This window comes from Papaver somniferum, chromosome 4 (genome assembly GCF_003573695.1).
Source record: "Papaver somniferum cultivar HN1 chromosome 4, ASM357369v1, whole genome shotgun sequence".
Lineage (NCBI taxonomy): Eukaryota > Viridiplantae > Streptophyta > Magnoliopsida > Ranunculales > Papaveraceae > Papaver > Papaver somniferum.
The window spans coordinates 42,109,781-42,130,487 of NC_039361.1; the positions used below are offsets into that span (position 1 = coordinate 42,109,781).

A 20,707-nucleotide genomic window follows, 5' to 3' on the forward strand; every position below is an offset into this window, starting at 1 on the left:
CTTCATCATTAATTTAATTTAAGAAATTATGTAACGAGGGTCGAGATTCTAAACATATAGAGTAATGAGGTTATCAGTTAAATAATCAACCAATCAGGAAAAATATAAATATACATTTTTTAAAGGAGTGTGAATAAATTTGGATTCCATTTTGCCGCCCATGTTTAACGTTTGGACGTACACTAAGCAAATTACACTCAATTTCTCAAGCACACAAGCTCACTTCCTGCTTCTAAGCCCATAGATGCACACATATATATATATATATATATATATATATATATATATATATATATATATATATACAAATTTGGTAATACAGTATACGAGCAAGGGCAAAGGGGGAAAAATCAATCCCTGCCAAATTTGGTGCGATCACCTATATAATTGCTGTACACAAAAGAGGCAGTATGTCAGACTGCTTATCTTTGTTCCCGCAGCAACCCATAAATGGGTTGAATGTGTTACGCCTGAGATAAGCATGCGAGTACCTGGAACCTGCAAAAGCTCTTTGGTTGCATTCTCTCTAGATTGAACAACAAACTGCCGCTAGGATGCTTACAAAGTCCTTGGCTCCTTACCGACCAACATGAAGCAAGTGAAAGGAACTGAAATGAGAGGATGGATCTTAAGCGCTTGACAAATAAAGTAAGATATCCTATATATAATGCATCATTCAGTGTTGCCGGATTTCTGCGTCTTCTTTGCACAGGTAACATCTGTCAGGGGCTCAGGTATGGGGAGTCCTTGGTTGGAGATTGTACATGTATAGCGAGAATCTGAATGTAAGAGAGTACCCGCATGAGAAACTGATTTTGAGAGTATTCCACTGGAGATGAATTGAGCAATTGTTTGTAAATATATTTGACTGAAAAATGATCAGGAGAGGGAGAACAACTCATGAAGTCTTCATTGGATGCAAGAACAGATTTCATTCACGAGACGAAAGCTATGGGTGAACATAATAGCTCCCAATAACTACTTCCACCTACCTTTTTGGCCAAACAAAGAAAGTTGCACAAATTTCTGCTGTATAAGCGTTTTGCTACAGAGGCAGGGGATTCTAGTAGAGAAAGACATAGTGGAACTCGAAAGACAGGATTTTGCCAGAGTCGATCTATTTCCTTCTGATATGTTCAGTTATAGGAACTTGAAAAATTAAACAAATATGTTCAGTTACAGGAACTTCCAAAACTATATAGTCTCACAGATTCACAAACATGCCCAGTGGCAGGAACTTAGAAGAAAAAAAAATAGATAGACAGAATTGAAATTTTACACGAGCCAATTGTGGATTATACAAAGCTGACTTCATTGGTTTTGAGCTCTTCAAGAGTCAAACAGTTGAATCTTAGGTTCATGTGTTGCTACAGCCTTCATAATGTCCACCCAGTTGGTGTAAGAGAGGTAACCAACCAAACATGAAAATAATACTGTGAATATACCTAATCCAATCACTATCCAGCGATACTCCTCCCAAGTCTTTTGAGTGAGCGTTGAACCTTGCTCCATCTCATCGATAAACGACTGCTGTTTCTCACTTTTTAACTGCAAACCTCTGGAGCCAAAATTCCTTGAACAAGGGCTACTGATTCATTATTCAAAATTCGTCGCTTTTCTCCTAAAGAGGTAACCCTGCTCTTTAAGGTAGCTAATTTCGACCAAACGGAGTAAAGGTACAGCAGTGTACCAAAGACGATGACTACCATGAGAGCAATCAAAAGCTGAAGCTCTTTATGTGTCTGCAAGGGCTGCTGAGACACAATCGTGGTGAACCCCACTAATAAGGACATAAACACTGGAACGTTCATTGTCTCTGCTATTTTTCGCTGTAGTTTACTCTCAGCCTTCTCGACATTTGACTTCTCTGCTATTTTACTGCTGAACATTTCAGCTTCATCGTGGTTTTGGTTGGCATGTGTGCCAGCTTGTCCAGTAGGTTGCAGGTTGTTTAATGCAGCATTCACTTGATTCTTAATCATCAGCTTCAGTATCTTTGTGGCTGGTAATGATGCAAGGACTGAGTCTTTTATTTGCTCTTTCTGCCCTTCCCTTTCACCACTGAGTACGGTTACCACTGCTGTTGTAATTACCTCCTTGAACTTTTCTGTAGATGGCAGTGACTCGAGGACAGAATCGTATAGTTGCTGCTTCATTCGTTCCCTTTCGTCAGCAATTACTGTTTCCACCTCACTCTTGACTACCCCCTTGAAGTTCTCCAAATTTGGTAGTGACACGAGGAGAGAGTCGCAAATTTGCTTTTTTTGCTGTTCCCTTTCACTTGCGAGCATTTTTTCCACCTCACTCTTGACTGCCCCCTTAAACTTCACAGTAGTTGGAAGTGACTCGAGAAGAGAATCACTCATCTGCTGCCTCTGAATTCTCATTTCACTATTAACAATTGCAGTCACTTCAGACTTAATTGAAGCTCGCAATTGCTTCAGCATTTCCAAAATGATTGCGTTCATAGACTGAATTCACATATAAATTCATTCATTCAGTTTCACAAGTACATCTCTAAACTAAAAATTGGTCTCAACAAAGAAAACAGGATTTGTAAGTAAACTCCAGAGAAACTATAAACAAACAATGAAGAGGCAAAAATTTGAAAGCCAGGTAGTCCTATAATCTTCCAGGAGATCATCAAGGACACAACTAAAATGTTTCTGAGGAAAGTTTAATTCAGTCTCAATAAAGAAAACACGATTTACAAGTAAAATCGAGAGAAATTATAAACAAACAATGAAGAGGCAAAAATTTGAAAGCCAGGTAGTACTATAATCTTCCAGGAGATCATCAAGGACACAACTAGAATGTTACTGAGGAAAGTTTAATTCGGTCTCAATAAAGAAAACACGATTTACAAGTAAAATCAAGAGAAATTATAAACAAACAATGAAGAGGCAAAAATTTGAAAGCCAGGTAGTACTATAATCTTCCAGGAGATCATCAAGGACACAACTAGAATGTTACTGAGGAAAGCAACCATCTTCAGTTCTAACCACATGCTAACCGCAAATACGAGACATTTAATATTTGCATTCAACTGAATTAATGGCATATCAAAATAAACTATCTTCCTAAATTAAACCAAACAAAAAACCGAGTAAATGCTTCAGCACGGTACTGGGGAATTACAAGTCTTTCACTGGCAAACTTGCTCTCAATGCTACTAAAACAGTCAATGTGCTAATGGATTTAACCCAATTTCATCAGAATGTCCTCAAACTGCTGTTACCACCTCCCAGTTTTCATCAGTAAAGTAAAATCATCCCCATATTCAACACAATAACATTATCATACATTCCTATTTTTCTAGTTTGCCAAGACCCCTCTCTATGCTCACATCCAAGTCAAAGACACAGTATGACCGAACCTAGTTTGATTCCATAGCGATAATTTCACATGACCTACTATTCTAGTCTGACTCTCAACTTTTGATCACCGAATTGAAAAACAAACAATAAGTAGTTTTATATTTAAGCGTAAGAAACACATACGGTATTGACAGAATATTGAAACATCGTTACCTCGGGTTGCTGTTCAACTTTGCTATTTGGGCTAGCCTCCTCGTCTGATTTCACCATTAGGATTAACTACATATAGTACAACAAGTAAAATAAAATGAGTTCTAAGTTGAGATTTAAAGAACTAAAACAGAAAGAAAATATATTGAACTAAAACAGAAAGAATACTTATAGGATCAAATACGTATGATAATCGAAATAAATCAACATCAAGAAAAGTTATAGAACAAAGTAGATGATTATACCTTTTGATAACCAGTCAAGAGCTTTAAGATAATTCTCCTTCCTCTTCACTTCTTCTTCTTCTTGTTCTTCTTGTACTTGTTCTTCTTCTTCTTCTCTTCTTCTTCTTCTTCTTCTTCCTTCCCCTTTAATGGTTTACACAGTAACACTTCTTGATATCCAAAAAATATATTGATAGAAAGAGAAGGAATACTTATGGGATCAAATACTTATGATAATCGAAATAAATCAACATCAAGAAAAGTTATAGAACAAAGTAGATGATTATACCTTACGATAATCAGTAAGAGCTTTTTAGATAATTCTCCTTCTTCTTCTTCCTTGAATTCCTTCAATGATTTACACTGTAACACTTGTTGATATCCAAAAAAGGGTTCTTGTTTTAACTGTTGAAATCAACAAATTTTAGCAAATGGGTTTTCTTAAATGTCTATGATATGATGTCCTAGTATTGAATTACTTCAAGAAACTGAGAGAGATCGAGAGACAGAGTCAGCGTACTGTTGTGGAGAAAAGAGAGGGAGAGGCAAGAGTTGTTATTATTTATAAGTGTTAGTGGCCGCCATCTTAGTGTTGGGGCGCCCTCCAATCACATTATAACCGTTCCGCTTAACCTCTTACTCCAGCTAACAATACCCATATCTTAGTTTTCCCAAATCACGTATAAACTGGTTGAGACAATTTATCAAACACCTTGTGTATAACCCACTTGTCCACACTGTCTGTGAGTAGATAATCATGGCAACTGATCCAAAGGAAACAATTGCATAGACCAACAAGAATCTAAGTAAGTAAATTATATAACCAATGATTTGAGAAGTGAGGTAATCCTCCTTCCAAGCCATAGGTTCCTGCACCAACATCCCTACAATCAAAAAGTTTAGGAACAACAGTATACGTCCAGTGACCAGTGTAACCAGGTGAGAATAGCCTAATTGGATTTGATAGTGTCACTCGAAATTGAGTGACACAATTGCTTCTTCTATTTTTCTTCACAGGGAGATGAATGAAATCTGAAGAAACCAAAAAAAAAATGCATCGTTTTTAATGACACAGAAGTATCTGAGGTGCAGGATAAGCAAAAGAAGCAGTGACGGATAAGCTTTTCAAGTTTTCTAATTCCCTCTCTAGTGCTCGCGTGTTTATCACGTGACTGTTTTATCATCAGCACGCATGCGCTTTGTACGTGTGCAGGCAATACTTAAGTCTGTTAAGCTGGACCACAAATGACGATTATCTCCCCTAACGGAAGGATCTGTCTTCTCCTCCCAAACACTGTTATTAGTCTTGACTCATTAATTATGACCGATTTAAAATATTGCGTGAGACTAATTGTGACTGATAGTGTTTATATAAGAGTGTACATGGTCTCTCTTGTATTATCCCGTAGGATTTGAGCTCTTTTTTCCATATATTTAAAATTAGTAATTTGATGATATGTTTTTCTCAATGAAGCTATGAATTTGTACCAAAATTGAGTACAATGCAAGATACCAAACTTTATTATTTACCAATCTTAATTTTAACTGTTAATTTTTAATGTCTTCAGAATAGTAGATTGTTGTGTTATATGTTTCTGATTATGCTCATTTTAGTAGTTATGTAGATTGTTATAAGATGAATGTATCATCAAAATATTAACTTTAAATAATTTGAATTTCACGCAAAAAAAAGGTGTCGTAGATCATGTGAGATAATGTCTATATTAGAGTGTACATGGATCCTCACTTTTGATTAAATAACCTTAATTAGTGATAGGAAAATTCTTTCTGCATTCACAATTAGATACGTAAATAATCGATAGTGGTGGTGCAGTTAGATTAAAAAATACACGAGCAAAATATTTTCCAGATTTTAAACATAAAGTATGACATTTTTGTTTGATTGTTTCCCAACCGAAAGTGTTGGAGGTGAAGCATTCTCTTCCACCATGTGTCTACTTTTTTAACATTGAAATTTATAACAACGTCTTTCTCTACTAATGTGTCCACATCATATAACACATAAGGAAAAATTCTTATTTTCCATCTTCGTCATTTTTGTCGATCTTGTATTACAATATCAACATTTATCTCACCCTAAGTCGATAACGATAACAAGTCAAATGAAAGTTATAAAGCCTCCAACTTCTTTTTTATATCTTGAAATCGGTAAAATAACTCAGTCGAATTGCGATTATTGGGGTTACTTGTATCATTGTAGAAGTTTTTATATATTTTATGGACATAACTTATACTTATTAATCCATTTTGACGTCGTTCCACATCCTAGCCGGATAACAAGCTACGTTGTATCGACAAAGCAATAAATCTTCATCTTTTGTATACTCTGCAGGATTAATGTATGGTTGAGCCATTAATCAGTAAATTTATGGGTGTATAAGGTATGATTTTTGGAGAAGGTGCGGTTTTAGAATAGAAATTTTTTTAATTTATAGGAAGTGGATTGAGAGCCGTTGGATGGGACGAGACTCGTCTCAATATGAGACTCGATGGACGAACCGTCATATTCGAGGGTTTATCCATCCATTTTACTTGTTTGTCAATCCCACGTATGGGTACTAAATACGCAAGTATGCTTATTTGCCGGTTGGGAAGCACTAATATAGATCACGGGATACAGACATGACACGAACACAGAGATCGGTTAAATTTGAAATCATCAAGACGCGAACACGTTTATATATATTAATTAAATAATTTATATAAAGAAAGATCGCAATTTTATAACATATTAAATACATTGATGACGTCAAAACATTAGAAAAACTAAATTTTATGTCGTCGTAGGTTAGCCGATATGTAGAAAAACCAACTTAATTTCCCAAACATATTGCCCAACTAGTAAATGAAGTATAAATTTCTACAGGCTCATCGTATCGGTATCCCACACGCAGTTATGCATCCGACGCACGTCTAACGCGGACACGGCGCCAATTCGGCAGATGTGGGTGCTTCACAGTTTGCCAGTTCCACTGGACTTGCCCTTAGCAGTGCAATAAAAGATCCGGTTAAAGTATTTTGCTTGACCTGTTGGTCCGGTAACCAGTTGTCAAAGAAATGAAATATAAAGAAAACCCGAAGGGTTTAGGCAAAATGGTTTTCCAGAGTGTTTTGGGAGGAAGGACAACAATTCATTTAGAGAAAAAAGAATCTAAATTCTCTGAAACTATACGTTTGCTTTCTGAGAGAAATGGGGTTCTGAGAAATTTGTGAAAACTTGACTTTTCTTTTTTGTTTTTGAGTTTGAAGATCATCAAGTTTGGGCTTTTACGGTTGGTACTGATAAAATTGGGGATCAGATGTTGAAGGAGATTCCGTGAGCCTTACTGTCAGGTAATTGCTACTGAAACTGAACTAATTTTAGCTAATTTTCAAGCAAGATGACTTCTATTTCTGATTGCAACAATCCATCATCATCATCATCGTCGTCAGCATTAGCATCTGTTCTAGTTAGCAACGTTGATATGTTAACCCAGATTCTATTGCGTTTACCAGTTAAATCCCTGCTAGTATTCAAATCAGTATCGAAACACTGGTTTTCCCTTATTTCTGATCCATTTTTCTGCAACAAATACAATAAATTTCAAAAATCACTTTCAATCAGAGGCCTACACACACGAGAATATCTTTCATGTGGTGTTTCCTCAAGACTCCAATACGTTCCCCTCGATGGATCCACATCCTCTGCCCCCTTCAAAACCCTAGATTTTATCAATGATCCATCAGGTATAAGGATAGTGCAATCTTGCAATGGTCTCATATGTTGCAGGAGTAATCCCAGACCCGTCAGACGATTTATATCGTACATATTACGTCTGCAATCCATCTATGAGACAATATTGCCCAGTTGTTTGTGAATCTCAGAAGAAAGGTTTTGAACAACTTTTTAGTGTCAGTTTAGCATAAGACCCACTCAAGTCACCTCATTATAAAGTTGTTTGTCTTTGGTTGGTTTCAAGACCCACATTTTTTACTGCCAATTATCAAATTGAGGTATACTCATCTGAAACAGCTTCGTGGAAGCTATCTGGAGAGGTTTTCTCCAGATTGTATCGTCATTACATGAGTAACTGTGTGTTTTGGAATGGTCCATTGCATTGGATAGACATCTTCGGGATTTTATTTTACTTCAATGTTGATCAAGAATTAAGGATGGAAATGAAAATGCCAGTGTATGACAAAGAGCTTCATATGGAGCCAAAACACTTTGGGGAGTGTAAGGGTCGCCTATATCTTACATTTAGTCCTGTACATTCACCTGCCAATTTTGAAATCTTCGAAATGAAGACAGACTACACAGGTTGGAGCAAAAGATATGTTGTTAATCTCCAGCAAGTGTTATCAGTGTATCCAGGATTTGATGAATATTCATCAAAGGAGTTCGATGTATTACTTGTCAGGGAAGTAGAAGAGGAGTCACCGAAGAACATGGTATTAATGCGAGTAAAGGATAAAATTCTTGCTTATGATCTACAGGACATGAGCTTTAAGGAAATTCGAAATACTCCTCGACATTTTCACGAAAATGTTGCCTATCAATATATTCCGTCGCTCGCCTGTGTTTGATTGTGTACTTCATTTGCTAGACCTGTTCTCTTTACTTTTGGTATGTATTAAAGAAGTGTGCACATTAGAATTTACACTGGAGGGTATTTCTTTATCAATGCTGAACTTGTTGAATATGTTCTTAAGCTTTTGGGGTGGGGGTTTTGGTTGGCAGTGCTGGTATCTAACAATGTTATTTAGCTATCAAAAACATTGATATGAATCTATAATGTGAACTGACCCGACTGATTATTTTTTATTATTATTATTATGTTTGGTAAATTTCTTTGTTCTAGCACTACTTTTGTGAGTTCGTGCTTTAGCTCTAGACCTGATTTTGTTTTAGGTGGTTGCAGATCTTGAAAATTCTGACGAAAATTAGATTTGGGCATGTCTACAGGGAAGTTAACTTCTCTGCAGACACACATGCCAAGAGGGGTGCTGGTTTGGGAAGTGGTTTGGTAGAGGCTTTTGATACTAGACCAACTTTTTGAGGAATGCTGGAACATCAAGATGCCTTGTATTATTCAGGTAGGCTAGATGTCTTGAGTGTGGTTTTTTTTTCTTTTAATGTGTTTTGGTTGCGGAAATGCTATTTGGCTCCCTATTCTCCGCCTCCCTATTCACCTCCCTATAATCTAAGCCTCACATCTATGTCGAGATTCGCATTCAGGTTTAGGTGGGTTCACCATTCCCCTAATGTGGGGTTTAGATTGTAGGGAGGAGAATAGGGAGTTGAATAGCACTGCCGGGCTGGTTGTGAGTCTCTGTTTTGTAAGGTTCTTTGGTGATTAAAGTCATTGAGTTAATATGTCACGGCTCCTTAAACGAGTTTTATGTACTGGTACAAGTAGAACTTTTGTAGAGGCTACAAGTCCAGACATAGCATTTTTGTTACTTAGAGCAGGATGAGATTTGAGGACTCCAAAAATAGAAATCTGACTTTTAGTTAGGACAGATTGTGTGAATTAGGACAGGTTGAACAGCATTACTAAAACACACGACTTTTTGACCTGACATTTCTGTTTCACCTGTGGCGCTGGTGGTCATGGTAGGCAAGCAATGACAGTGGAAATGGTAATGCAAACTGTATCAAATCTAGTCTTTGTCCTTTTCGACTTAAGTCACCCTCAATGAAATCCGCTTTCAAGAATCTGCAGGAAAATGGAATTCCAGATAATGTCTGGCAAAAAAAAAGTACCTAGTCTCAGGCAGCACCACCTTTGAAGATCGCATAATATGATTCAGTGTATAGAACTAGGTTTGCAAGAATTAGATCATGATTTGGACTCATAAATCAATAATCAAGGAGTTGCAATTATAGCATACCAATTGTCAGTGAGAGTACTCAGTCAGTCGCAGAAGACTCTCAACTATCTCCACGGCCTACGGAAGCCGTTTGTCAAGCCAAGCACTGAGTCAAGTCATTTGATAAATTACCCCCATCTTGGAAAGGTTTTCGTAATGCTTTGCGTCAAAAAACTAAGGAATTTTCTCTTGAAAGTTTGATTGTTAAGCTCAGGGTTGAAGAGGAAGCACGGAAACAAGACAGAAAGGAAGAGATTCTTATAGTTTCCAATAATAAGAATCAGATTCAACCGAGTTTGAAACCTAAGAAAAAACCGATGAAACCTGACCATAACAAAAGAAAAGGAAAACCTAATCAAAACAAGAACCCACACCCATCAAGAAAATTTCAGAATTCTGATTCTGAGTTCCTTTGTTATACCTGCGGTAAACCAAACCACATGGCTAGGGACTGTAGGAATAACAAAGGAAAGAATTACCATGGTTTCTGATCCAGAGATTCACATGGTTGGTGGAACCGATGGGTGGTGGATAGACAGTGATGCTTCGCGCCATTGTTGTTTTGATAGGTCCATATTTAAGAGCTATGCAGAAATCAAGGATAAGAAAGTGTTGTTGGGAGACTCCCATACCACTATTGTGAAAGGTTCTGGTACGGTAGAACTGAAGTTTACTTCTGGGAAGACAATTATGCTGAAAGATGTCCTCCACACTCCAGAAATGAGAAACAATCTTGTTTCCGGCTATCTTCTCAACAAGGCTGGGTTGTATCAAACTATTGGATCTGATGTTTACACAATTACTAAAAACAGAGTGTTTGTAGGAAAAGGTTATGCTGCTGATGGAATGTTTAAGCTTAATGTTGAAATGAATAAAATTGCATCTTCTTCTTATATGGTGTGTACTTTTAATGTTTGGCATGCTATACTTTGTCATGTGAACAGTAGATCAGTAGATACCATGAGAAAGCAAGGTCTTATTCCAAAACTATCCATGCATGATTTTGAAAAATGTGAATCTTGTAGTCAAGCTAAGATAACCAAGAGTTCCCATAAATCTGTTATTAGAGAATCTGAACCATTAGAGTTAGTGCATTCTGATCTGTGTGAATATGAAGGTATATTAACTAGAAATGGAAAGAGATATGTCATGACTTTTATTGATGATTATTCTAATTATACCTATGTTTTCTTGCTAAGTCATAAGAATGAAGCTATTGAAAAATTTAAGGTTTTTATTGTTGAAGTTGAAAATCAATTTGGTAGGAAAATTAAAAGATTTCGTAGTGATAGGGAACTGAATATGATTCTAAACCATTCACGGAAATTTATGAATCTTCTGGAATTATACATGAAAAAACTGCTACGTATAACCCTGAAATGAATGGAAAAGCTGAAAGAAAGAATCGTACATTTACTACTCTTGTGACTGCATGTTTGCTGAGTTCTGATGCTGCCCCTCATTGGTGGGGAGAAATTTTGCTGATTGTTTGCTATGTTTTGAATCGTGTGAAAAATTCAAAAACTAAAATTTCACCCTATGAAATTTGGTAAAATTGAGAACCAAATGTATGTTATTTTAAAGTATGGGGTTGTTTGGCTTATGTTCGTATTCCTGATCCTAAAAGATCAAAGCTAGCTAGTAAAGCTTATGAATGTGTTTTTGTTGGGTATGCTCAAAACAGTAAATCTTATAGATTTTTTGATCTAAATAATAAAGTTATTATTGAATCTATTGATGATGATTTCTTTGAAGATAGATTTCCTTTTAAATCTAGAAATAGTGGGGGTTCTCTACATAGTACAAGTTATGAACTTAGAATAGAAGAACCTAGAACTGCAGAGACTAGAGACGCTTAAATTGAACCCAGACGTAGTAAAAGGGCTAGGATTGCGACAGATTATGGTTCTGACTTTGAAGTTTGTACCCTAGAGGAAGACCCTTCTAGTCTTCAAGAGGCACTTAATTCTCCTGAATCTGGTTTTTGGCAAAAAGCCATAGATAATGAAATGGACTCCCATAATCTTAATGGAACTTGGCACCTAGCAGACTTACCCCCTGGTTGCAAAGCAATAGGTTTTAAATGGGTACTTAAAAGGAAGTTGAATCCTGATGGTTCAGTAGACAAACACAAAGCTAGGTTGGTAGCTAAAGGATTTAGACAAAGAGAAGATGTAGATTTCTTTGATACTTACTCTCCCGTTACAAGATTGACTTCTATTCGTGTTTTGATTGTTGTTGCTGTTGTGCATAATCTTGTTGTTCACCAAATGGATGTTAAAACAACTTTTTTAAATGGTGAATTAGAAGAAGAAATTTACATGGAACAACCTGAAGGTTTTGTTGTTCCTGGTCAAGAACATAAAGTGTGTAAGTTAGATAAGTCATTCTATGGTTTGAAACAAGCTCTTAAGCAATGGCACGAAAAATTTGATAATTTGATGATTTCACATGGTTTCAGAATTAATGAAAGTGACAAATGCATATACTATAAGTTTGAAAACAATACATGCATCATGATTTGTTTATATGTGGATGATTTGCTGATTTTTGGTTCAAACTTGTTTGTGGTTGAAGAAACTAAGAATATGCTTAAGTCTAACTTTGAAATGAAAGATTTGAGTGAAGCTAGTGTAATTCTTGGAATTAAGATTACTAGAATTAATGATGGTATTTCTTTGGATCAGTCTCATTATATTGAAAAGATTTTAAAGAAGTACAACTATTTTGATTGTAAACCTGTGAGTACTTCTTTTGATGCTAGTGTTAAACTGTTTAAGAATACTGGTGATAGCATTAGACAATCTGAATATGCTAGTATAATTGGTAGTCTTCGTTATGCAACTGATTATACCAGATCAGACATTGCATATCCAGTGGGGTTTTTATGCAGGTTTACCAGTTGTCCTGGTTTGGAACACTGGAATGCAGTTGAGAGGGTTATGCGGTATCTTAAAAAGACCGCTAAACCTAGGATTAAACTATAAGAGATTTCCTGTAGTCCTTGAAGGATAATGCGATGTTGATTGGAACTCTCTTTCAGATGACTCCAAGGCCACTGGTGGATGTTTGTTTAATATTGCTGGTGGTGCTGTGTCTTGGAAGTCAAAGAAACAGACAATTCTGGCTCAATCTACGATGGAGTTTGAATTGATAGCACTAGCAGCAGCTAGTGAAGAAGCAGGATGGTTGAGAAACTTGCTTTCTCAAATTCCTGTATGGGATAGACCGATACCAGCTATTATGATCCATTGTGATAGTACCGTGGCTATTGCAAAAGTACAGACCTGTTGTTATAACGGTAAGAATCGACAAATGCGTCGAAAGCACAACACAGTTAGAGAGTTTCTCACAACTAGTGTTGTACGTGTGGATCATGTTAGGTCGGAAGAGAACTTAGCTGATTCTTTGACGAAAGGATTAGCTAGGGAAAAGGTATTATATACCTCTAAAGGCATGAGACTTTTGCCCACTAGAAGTTGAGTCATTTTGTGATGGATACCCACCTAGAAATAGGTTCAAAGGTAATAACGATTCACAAATGATATGGAGATAAAATCATGCACCTTTACCATGGCATGATATCCTGATGCGGGTTAAGGTTGAGTTTTTTTAACTCTTAATGAAGTCTATAGCTCTGTATAGAGTGGGGTACCAAGCTACAGGAGTACCTTTGATAGACTCACCTATGTGAATGAGAAAGTGTGGCCGCTTTCTATGAGAACATGGGAAGTTCTCTAGAACATTCATTGAAACTGGGATAAACACAGGGCCGTAATGTGATGGCATTTAAGACTTTACTCTTAGTATAGTTGTGTGTGTGTTAAGTAATCTGTTCTCTCCATAGAATTCAAAAACATGTGTTCACTCTGTGATAGAGTTCAGAGAATTTAATACTATGTAAAGGTTCAAAATTGAAAGATACCTTTGCTTATGCACATAACTATACGAATCTTGCTCAATGATTTTAAAAATATAAGTGGGGGATTGTTGGGATATATGTTTTAAAATAATTATTTTGTACATTTATATCAACAATTCGAGCTTGGACCAGTGGTTAAACATTTTTGGCCTGGAGGGTTAAGTCTCAGGATCGAATCCCTCCCCCTACTGATTGTGCATATATATTATTATATATATAACATTAGTCCGGGATCGGGGCCTTGGGGGTCTTGGGAGGTCTCTTGAATTTGGAAAGTATTTTTGCTGTTTTTAAAAGATTTTTTTCAAACCGTTTTTACTGCACTTAATTATGTTTTAATTGCGCTAATTATGGCATGATTTATTTTACCCGTTTTTTGACTGTTTCGAATGGAATTTTAATTACAGCAATTAATCCAATTTATTCTCCATTAATCTGCATTGACTGCATGGTTATAAAAACAGTTTTGAGAACAGAAAGAATATACAAGTTTTTACACTATTGTATTTCTGAGAATCAAGAGACCAAAAATATTGAGCAAGAATAGAGAGAGTAAAAGTGATCGATTTCTCATTGTGTGCCTGAGAGATCGAAAGAGAGTTTTTCTCGGCTGTTTTATCCTGGGGGCATTGTGACGGAAAAGAACTGCTTGCACAAAATTCAAGGCAGAGCCACAAAACGTCCTAAAGAGAGCGACCTGGTCGTGACTCAGCCGTCACTTTGTTTCGTGTCTTAATCTTTGTTTTGCAGGTGCGAAATTGGCAATTGTTCCAACACTTTCTCTCTCTTCTCTAAGGATCGGTCTCCTCTTTTGAGTTAACTCAGTTTATTTTTTCTATTGCAATGTCATTCCCTAAAGCTTAATATCTCTAAAACCTTGTTTTTTTACAAATTGTTTATGTTTGATTCTCTTATGTTAATGTTCTATTGATCTAGTTAATCTTTCTTTTCTCTTTTCATCTTTTTTTAACGAGGAACTAATCTTTTCTGTATTCTTCTTATTGTGTATGCAGTTTGTTTAATTTCTAGTGACTTTTGCCTATTTTCATATTGTGATTGAAGCTTTTGCTGAGTTTTTTTATAAGCGTTTGCTTGCAGGTTTCATCTGTGTTGGTATCTTTGGTTTCATTGATGTGTGGAGGAAGAAGACTCATGTCCGTCTCAACTCGGCAACTCAAATCACGGTTTCATCCCGCCTTCAAGATAGTTCAAAAAATTTCAAATTCATAAAGTCAAACACCTTAGGAAACTTAGTTTCCTTTTTCTTCTCCTTTGGTTAATTAGTAGTTGTTATTGTTACCAAACAAATCAGAAATCTCACTCTATTCTGTTACCTTATTTCAAGCCTGAATATCTCAACAATTCAATTCTAAATTATCCTCAGTTACACGATTATGATATTTTTATAAAACCTAATAACCATCAAGATTATTTTTCTCATCACAAGAAAAAAAAAAAAGAGTAATCATGGAAGGGAAAAATGCAAGTATTATAGGTGATCTGGTTAACAAATTCAAACAAGCAACACTGGATTTAGGTGATACGAATAATATTGTTATTTTTCAGAAAGAGAATAATGAGAGTGTTGAAGAAGAATCGAACTGGGAAGCAAGTGCGATTGGAAAAGTTATTATACAGGGAAGAATGAATTATGACATTGTTGCAAGATTCATTAAGTTTACCTGGACGTTCTCAACACAAGATCAACTAAGAATTGTGGAGGTTGAACCCAGTATAATGATCTTCAAATTTAGTGACTGGAATTTATCAAACATAGTGATTGAGAAGCGACCTTGGCACATCAACAAGAATTTATTGGTGGTACATTATTACATTCCTGAGATGGTTTATACTTACAAGCATTGGGGCTTTCAACAATTTTGGATCCAGCTGAAATTTCTTTTGCCAGAACATATGAATGTTGCATCTGTGACCAAGATTGGGGAAATTGTTGGTGAGGTAACAAGCATAGAGCCAAAAGATGTTATTCCTAATGGCAGCGATCCAGTTAAAGTATGTGTGAATGTGGATTTATCGATGCCAATGAGGAGAGGCGTTAAAGTTGTAACAAATGCCCTAGTATCTGTACGGAGTGTTATATAATTAACCATTTCAATGGAGCTTGCAAGGATGCAGCAAATTATTTGGCAAAGGCGCATGAAAAGCCTTACTTCTTTGGGAAAGCTAATAGTGTCAGGAAAACTATCACTACCATGAATTCTTCTTCAGCTCCAGAACAAAAATAAAAATCAAAAGAAGTTTGTTAAGAGTGTTGTTTTCGTCCCTCATAAGGATGAAAGGATCATTAACATGGATTTTTTACTCAAGGAAAAAGCTACGGAAGAAACAGAAGATTTAAGACTTGGAAAGAGGCTCATATCTAATGAGGAAGGCAGCAGTATCACGAGTTTGAGTCTTCTTCCCATGTTACCATCACTGATACCAACACGATGAACCAAAATACTCAAATGGTTACAATGGGAGATAAACAAACTTCTATCACTGATAAGAAGAGTCAGGTAATTCCTCCCTTTTTTGTTAAAATTAATTATCTTTTTACTTATTTTGAAAAGTTTGATCTACGTCATTTATATTTCCTGTTTTTCCTTGCATGCATTTATTACGTGAAAAAACACAATATTTTTATAGTCATCTTAGAAATTTGCATCCATGAGCATCAACTTATTTTTTCATTTTGTTAGTGTTTGTAGGTTTTTTGTGTCTTGTTACCTCTTATTTGATAATGAAAATCGTTTCCTGGAATGTTCAAGGGCAGAAAGCTACTAATACTAGAGATCATATCTAAGACATAATTAGGACACAAAATCCTGAATTATATTTTTATGTGAAACTAAATTAAATGAAGCTAAGATGAAACCTCTAGTAGCTTCATATCATTTCCCAAATGTGAGATATCTATCTTCAGTTGGTTTATCTGGGGGCCTGGTTATCATGTGAAAGAATGGTTTTTCTTGTGAAGTTTTAACCTGTGAAAATAATATGATTCATCTTCTCATCCAAGATGACCCTAGTCAGCCTGAATGGTCATTATCGTGTATGTATGGTAATGGGAAAGGTCATACAAACAGGAACAATGGGATTTCATCAATGAAACGGGAAAAAACATCTCCAGTCCGTGGTGTTTAATAGGCGACTTAAATATCCATCTTTGTAATTCTAATACTTCTACGTATACTTCAAGTGATGGTGGTATTAATGCGATGCTTCAAGATATTGGTTTGGAAGACTTGGGTTTTATAGGTCATGGACATACATGGACCAGTAATAATCCTGGCACTGGGAAAAACGTTCAAGAATTGATCTAGCTCTTGGTAATCCATCCCGAAATGTTAATTTTCCTTCTTCAAAAGTTCTTCATCTTAATCAAATGGGCAGTGATTACTGTCCAATAATTCTCATTACTGATTACAATCAGCCTAAATTGTGGAAGCCTTTCAAGTTTTTTCAGACATGGTTAAATGACAAGAGATGTGCTGTTGAAGTTGCTAAAGCTTGGAGCATTCATGTTCAAGGGTCTGCTGCTTTCAAGCTAAATAAAAAACTGCAGTTTACTAGAATTGCACTTGCTAAATGGAATAAGAAGCATTTTGGTGACATAAATATGAAGGTAGACAGTCTTAACAAGGAACTCTCTCCATTACAATCTCTTCCCTTCTCTCAAGATAATACTTCAAAAGCTTTCCAGGTGAATGAAGAACTTCAAAAATGGCATCACATTCAACATGAATTTAATAAACAGAAGTCATTAGACAACGTTTTAAAAGACATGGATAATAATACTAAGTATTTCCATTCACTTTACAAGAGGAAAAGAGCAAGAAACAATATTGATTCATTAAAATATATAAATGGGATCTGGGTTCATACGAGAGAGCAAGTGGCGAATCTTCTTACTGAGAATTTTCAGGATATAAGTACTTCTTCTAATCATGTTATTGAATAAAGGTTTTATAATCATCTCCCTACTGTCATTACTGATGAAGATAACAGTTTGCTTACTTAAGTAATTTGTAAACATGGAAAATAATTCATGGAGTTAGCTTTGATTGTAAATTACTAAGCTTTGCTATCATTATATATAAATGACTTTATGAAAAATAAAATATCAATACTGGCACTTTTTTGTCCTAGTTACGTCTAGTTTCGTCTGGTTTACTTGAGAAACTATATTAGGTTCCAACTTTTAAAGTCTCAGCTAGGGTACTCAGTCTGAAGTCCGAATAGTTGGTTAATATGTTTGTAGCGACTTAATATAATGCGTTGTTCAAATTGGACTAGGTCTCATCCCAGGTTTTTTGTACAAGATTCTAGTTTACTCTTTAATAAAAATTTTAATGTCTTGCGTTATTTATTTTCCTCATTATATTGTTTATCTCTAGAATATAAATATCACAAGTAGTATGTTAAACAACCTAGACAACTTTAAGCTCAAACTTTATGGAACCTATAAGACTTGTTGTTGTGAAGTCGTATCTTGAAATACATATCACAAGAGTTTTTCTTGCTAGAGTTCGGTTGGTCTACTGTTCGGGTAAATACTAGTTTATTCTTAGATATTGATTTTTGAGATCATCCAATAACTTGTTCTACAATCAGGTATAAGGTTCTTTTTTGCTGATTTATACTTATAATTGTAACTAGTAATTTTCCAAACAGGTTCACGAACGAAAAAGTTGGTTGTATACTTTGTACCCTCTCATTTTAAAATTATACCGGAACTTCAATAATATTCTAGGTTCAAAGTGAGGAACAACAACCATAAGATTCTGGTATGGAAAATGGAGGCGTATAGGTTGTTTAATAGATTTGTTTCCGGGATTTTTTTAAAGATTAAACTGTATAGAACCTACAAGATTTGTTCTTGTGAATTTGTGTATTCAAATATAGATTACAAGACCTGATCTTGTTGGAGTTCGGTTTGTGTACATTTTGGGTACATACTAGGCAAACCTTGTATTACAATCAAATGCAAGGATATTTTCCGTTGATTAATACTTATTAATTGTACAAGGAATTTTCCATACAATTTAACAAATGAAAATTTTGATGGTGTACTTGGTACCTTCTCATTTTCAATTGGTATAGGAGCAGGTCCATGCATTGCTCACAACCGACATGATGTCATTTCCATCATATGAGAAGTTCGTGTAAAAAAGATGAGTGTTTTCTTGATTGTGAGGTTTTACTTTAAAAATCGGTTCAGAAACGAAACCTGAAAATGAATAATCCATGTCTCGTGCTCTTGATTCTTGTATAAATAATTGTTGAATATCAGGTGACAAACGCGACATTGCTTTGTAAATCCTGATATAACTCGGACATCGTTATAAATTCAAACTAGTCTTAGCGTGTATGTTTGGTGGCATAAATGGTCATTTTTAACACACACGTAAAATTTTAAACAAAGAATTAATATGACCTAAAATCTTCATAAGAAGGCCTAAAAGCTATTGTCTAAAATCATAAAGTTTACAAAAATCTGACAAAGCACAATACGAATGTTTGATCTTAAATTTATGTCTTCATTCCAAGAGTTTCTTGATAGTTGATGTAGTTGACACATGATATGAGATCTATTACGTCTTGTGAACGTTGACGACTACAAAGGGTAACCTGTAACCTTCATAGATATGAGTTGTTGCTACATCAACAAAAAAGGAATGATAAAGCTACCCGGAGTTCATGACGATATTTATGTTAGATGTTTGACTACTAATCTCCTTTATGTTATGCAAATTTATGACAAATGCCATATATTTCTTCAAGGTTGAAGGATGTGATATGGAAGACACGATAAGAAAAGTACTTTTTCATGGCATTCGTGAAAAACTAATTGTTATTTTTTAGATATTCAATATAATCTTTGTTGCAATTTGACTAAGGTATAATTGACTCTCATATATGGCATGAACTTGTCGGTCACGCAAATTCACACTTACTTGGCAAGATTATTACTCCCTATGTCCTTTTTTATCTGTCCTAATTTCTACTTATGTCCCCTTTTATCTGTCCGCTCTGTTTATATACATACTTTTCCCTTAAACTATCAAATATACCCTTTATTTTTTATAATCATAAAATCATTTTTAATATCAAAATCTTAAATAATATCTCCATATATAAGGAAAAAAACGTACTCAATATCTTTGTATTCTAATTGTCATTCCTTTTTTAAATAAAAACATTTATGGATAGAAAATTAAATTTCTTAAATTGTGGATTCCATAATAAAAACAATATAAATTTGCTTTTATTTTCTTAAAATATTTTCTAAAATTTGAGTTTCTTCTTCACGGTTTGGACAAACCAGGTGAGCTTTTTCCAGGTGGTGCTGATGCCTGCTTAGTTTCTACCTGCAATACAACATGTGGACCTGTAGCCTGCTTAGTTCCTTCCTGTAATACAACCGGTGATGATGTAGACTGTATTGGTGATGGTGACGCTATAGAAGTGTCTACTCCAGGACCCTCCCTTTCTACAGACTTACTAAACGCAGTGCTTCAAAGGCAGTTCACGACAGTCTCTAGCATTCCGCATAAATGCAGGCTTGGTTTTGCGAGAACACTAAAGGTATGTCTTGACAGGATTATTGTAAATCCTGGTATCTTAGCAGCTTGGTTACATCTTATCTTTCTCCCAATCTGCACGCTAACCTTGTTCAAGCCAAGAAGCTCCGCCGAGAAGAAATCCGGCAACAGAAAACGTTTACAGGTTGCATCCATTAATCGGGATCTTGCTGTTTGGAAAGAGCCTAACGGCTGTTCTATTTTGTTAAAGAAACTTCTACAGCATCCTTTACGTTTTGGGTCTAAAGAGGCAGATGAGAAGAGACAAGACGCAGCTACCTTGTTAGCATGTCAAAAGAAGATAAGCTGTGGCCATTTCGCAGCAGCCATTCGAGTGCTCTCTTCGTCTGGTTTAGCTCCTCGTAACGAGTACACGTACTTGGAACTGCTAGACAAGCATCCACCTGTGCCTCTGCCCACTGTTTCCTGTGATGAGGCCATGGTTGACCTAATTATAGTAGATTTTCGGGTTGTTTTACGGGCTATCAGGAGCTTCCCCAAAGGCACTTCATGCGGTCGTGATGGTTTGCGTGCTCAGCATCTGGTCGACGCAATCAGTGGGGCGTCAGCTGC

General features: G+C 35.8%; 1 protein-coding gene across 1 annotated transcript; it reads right to left on the reverse strand.

Moving 5' to 3' along the window:
* Positions 1 to 1,210: 1,210 nt before the first annotated feature.
* On the reverse strand, positions 1,211 to 4,813 carry LOC113273782. The gene is made up of 5 exons (XM_026523392.1): positions 4,272 to 4,813; positions 4,041 to 4,156; positions 3,773 to 3,921; positions 3,531 to 3,596; positions 1,211 to 2,471 (listed from the first exon to the last, which is right to left on the reverse strand). Exons 4-5 carry the CDS (start codon positions 3,585 to 3,587, stop codon positions 1,545 to 1,547), a joined length of 984 nt encoding a protein of 327 aa, XP_026379177.1. The 5' UTR covers positions 3,588 to 3,596; positions 3,773 to 3,921; positions 4,041 to 4,156; positions 4,272 to 4,813; the 3' UTR covers positions 1,211 to 1,544.
* Between the last annotated feature and the right edge of the window lie 15,894 nt (positions 4,814 to 20,707).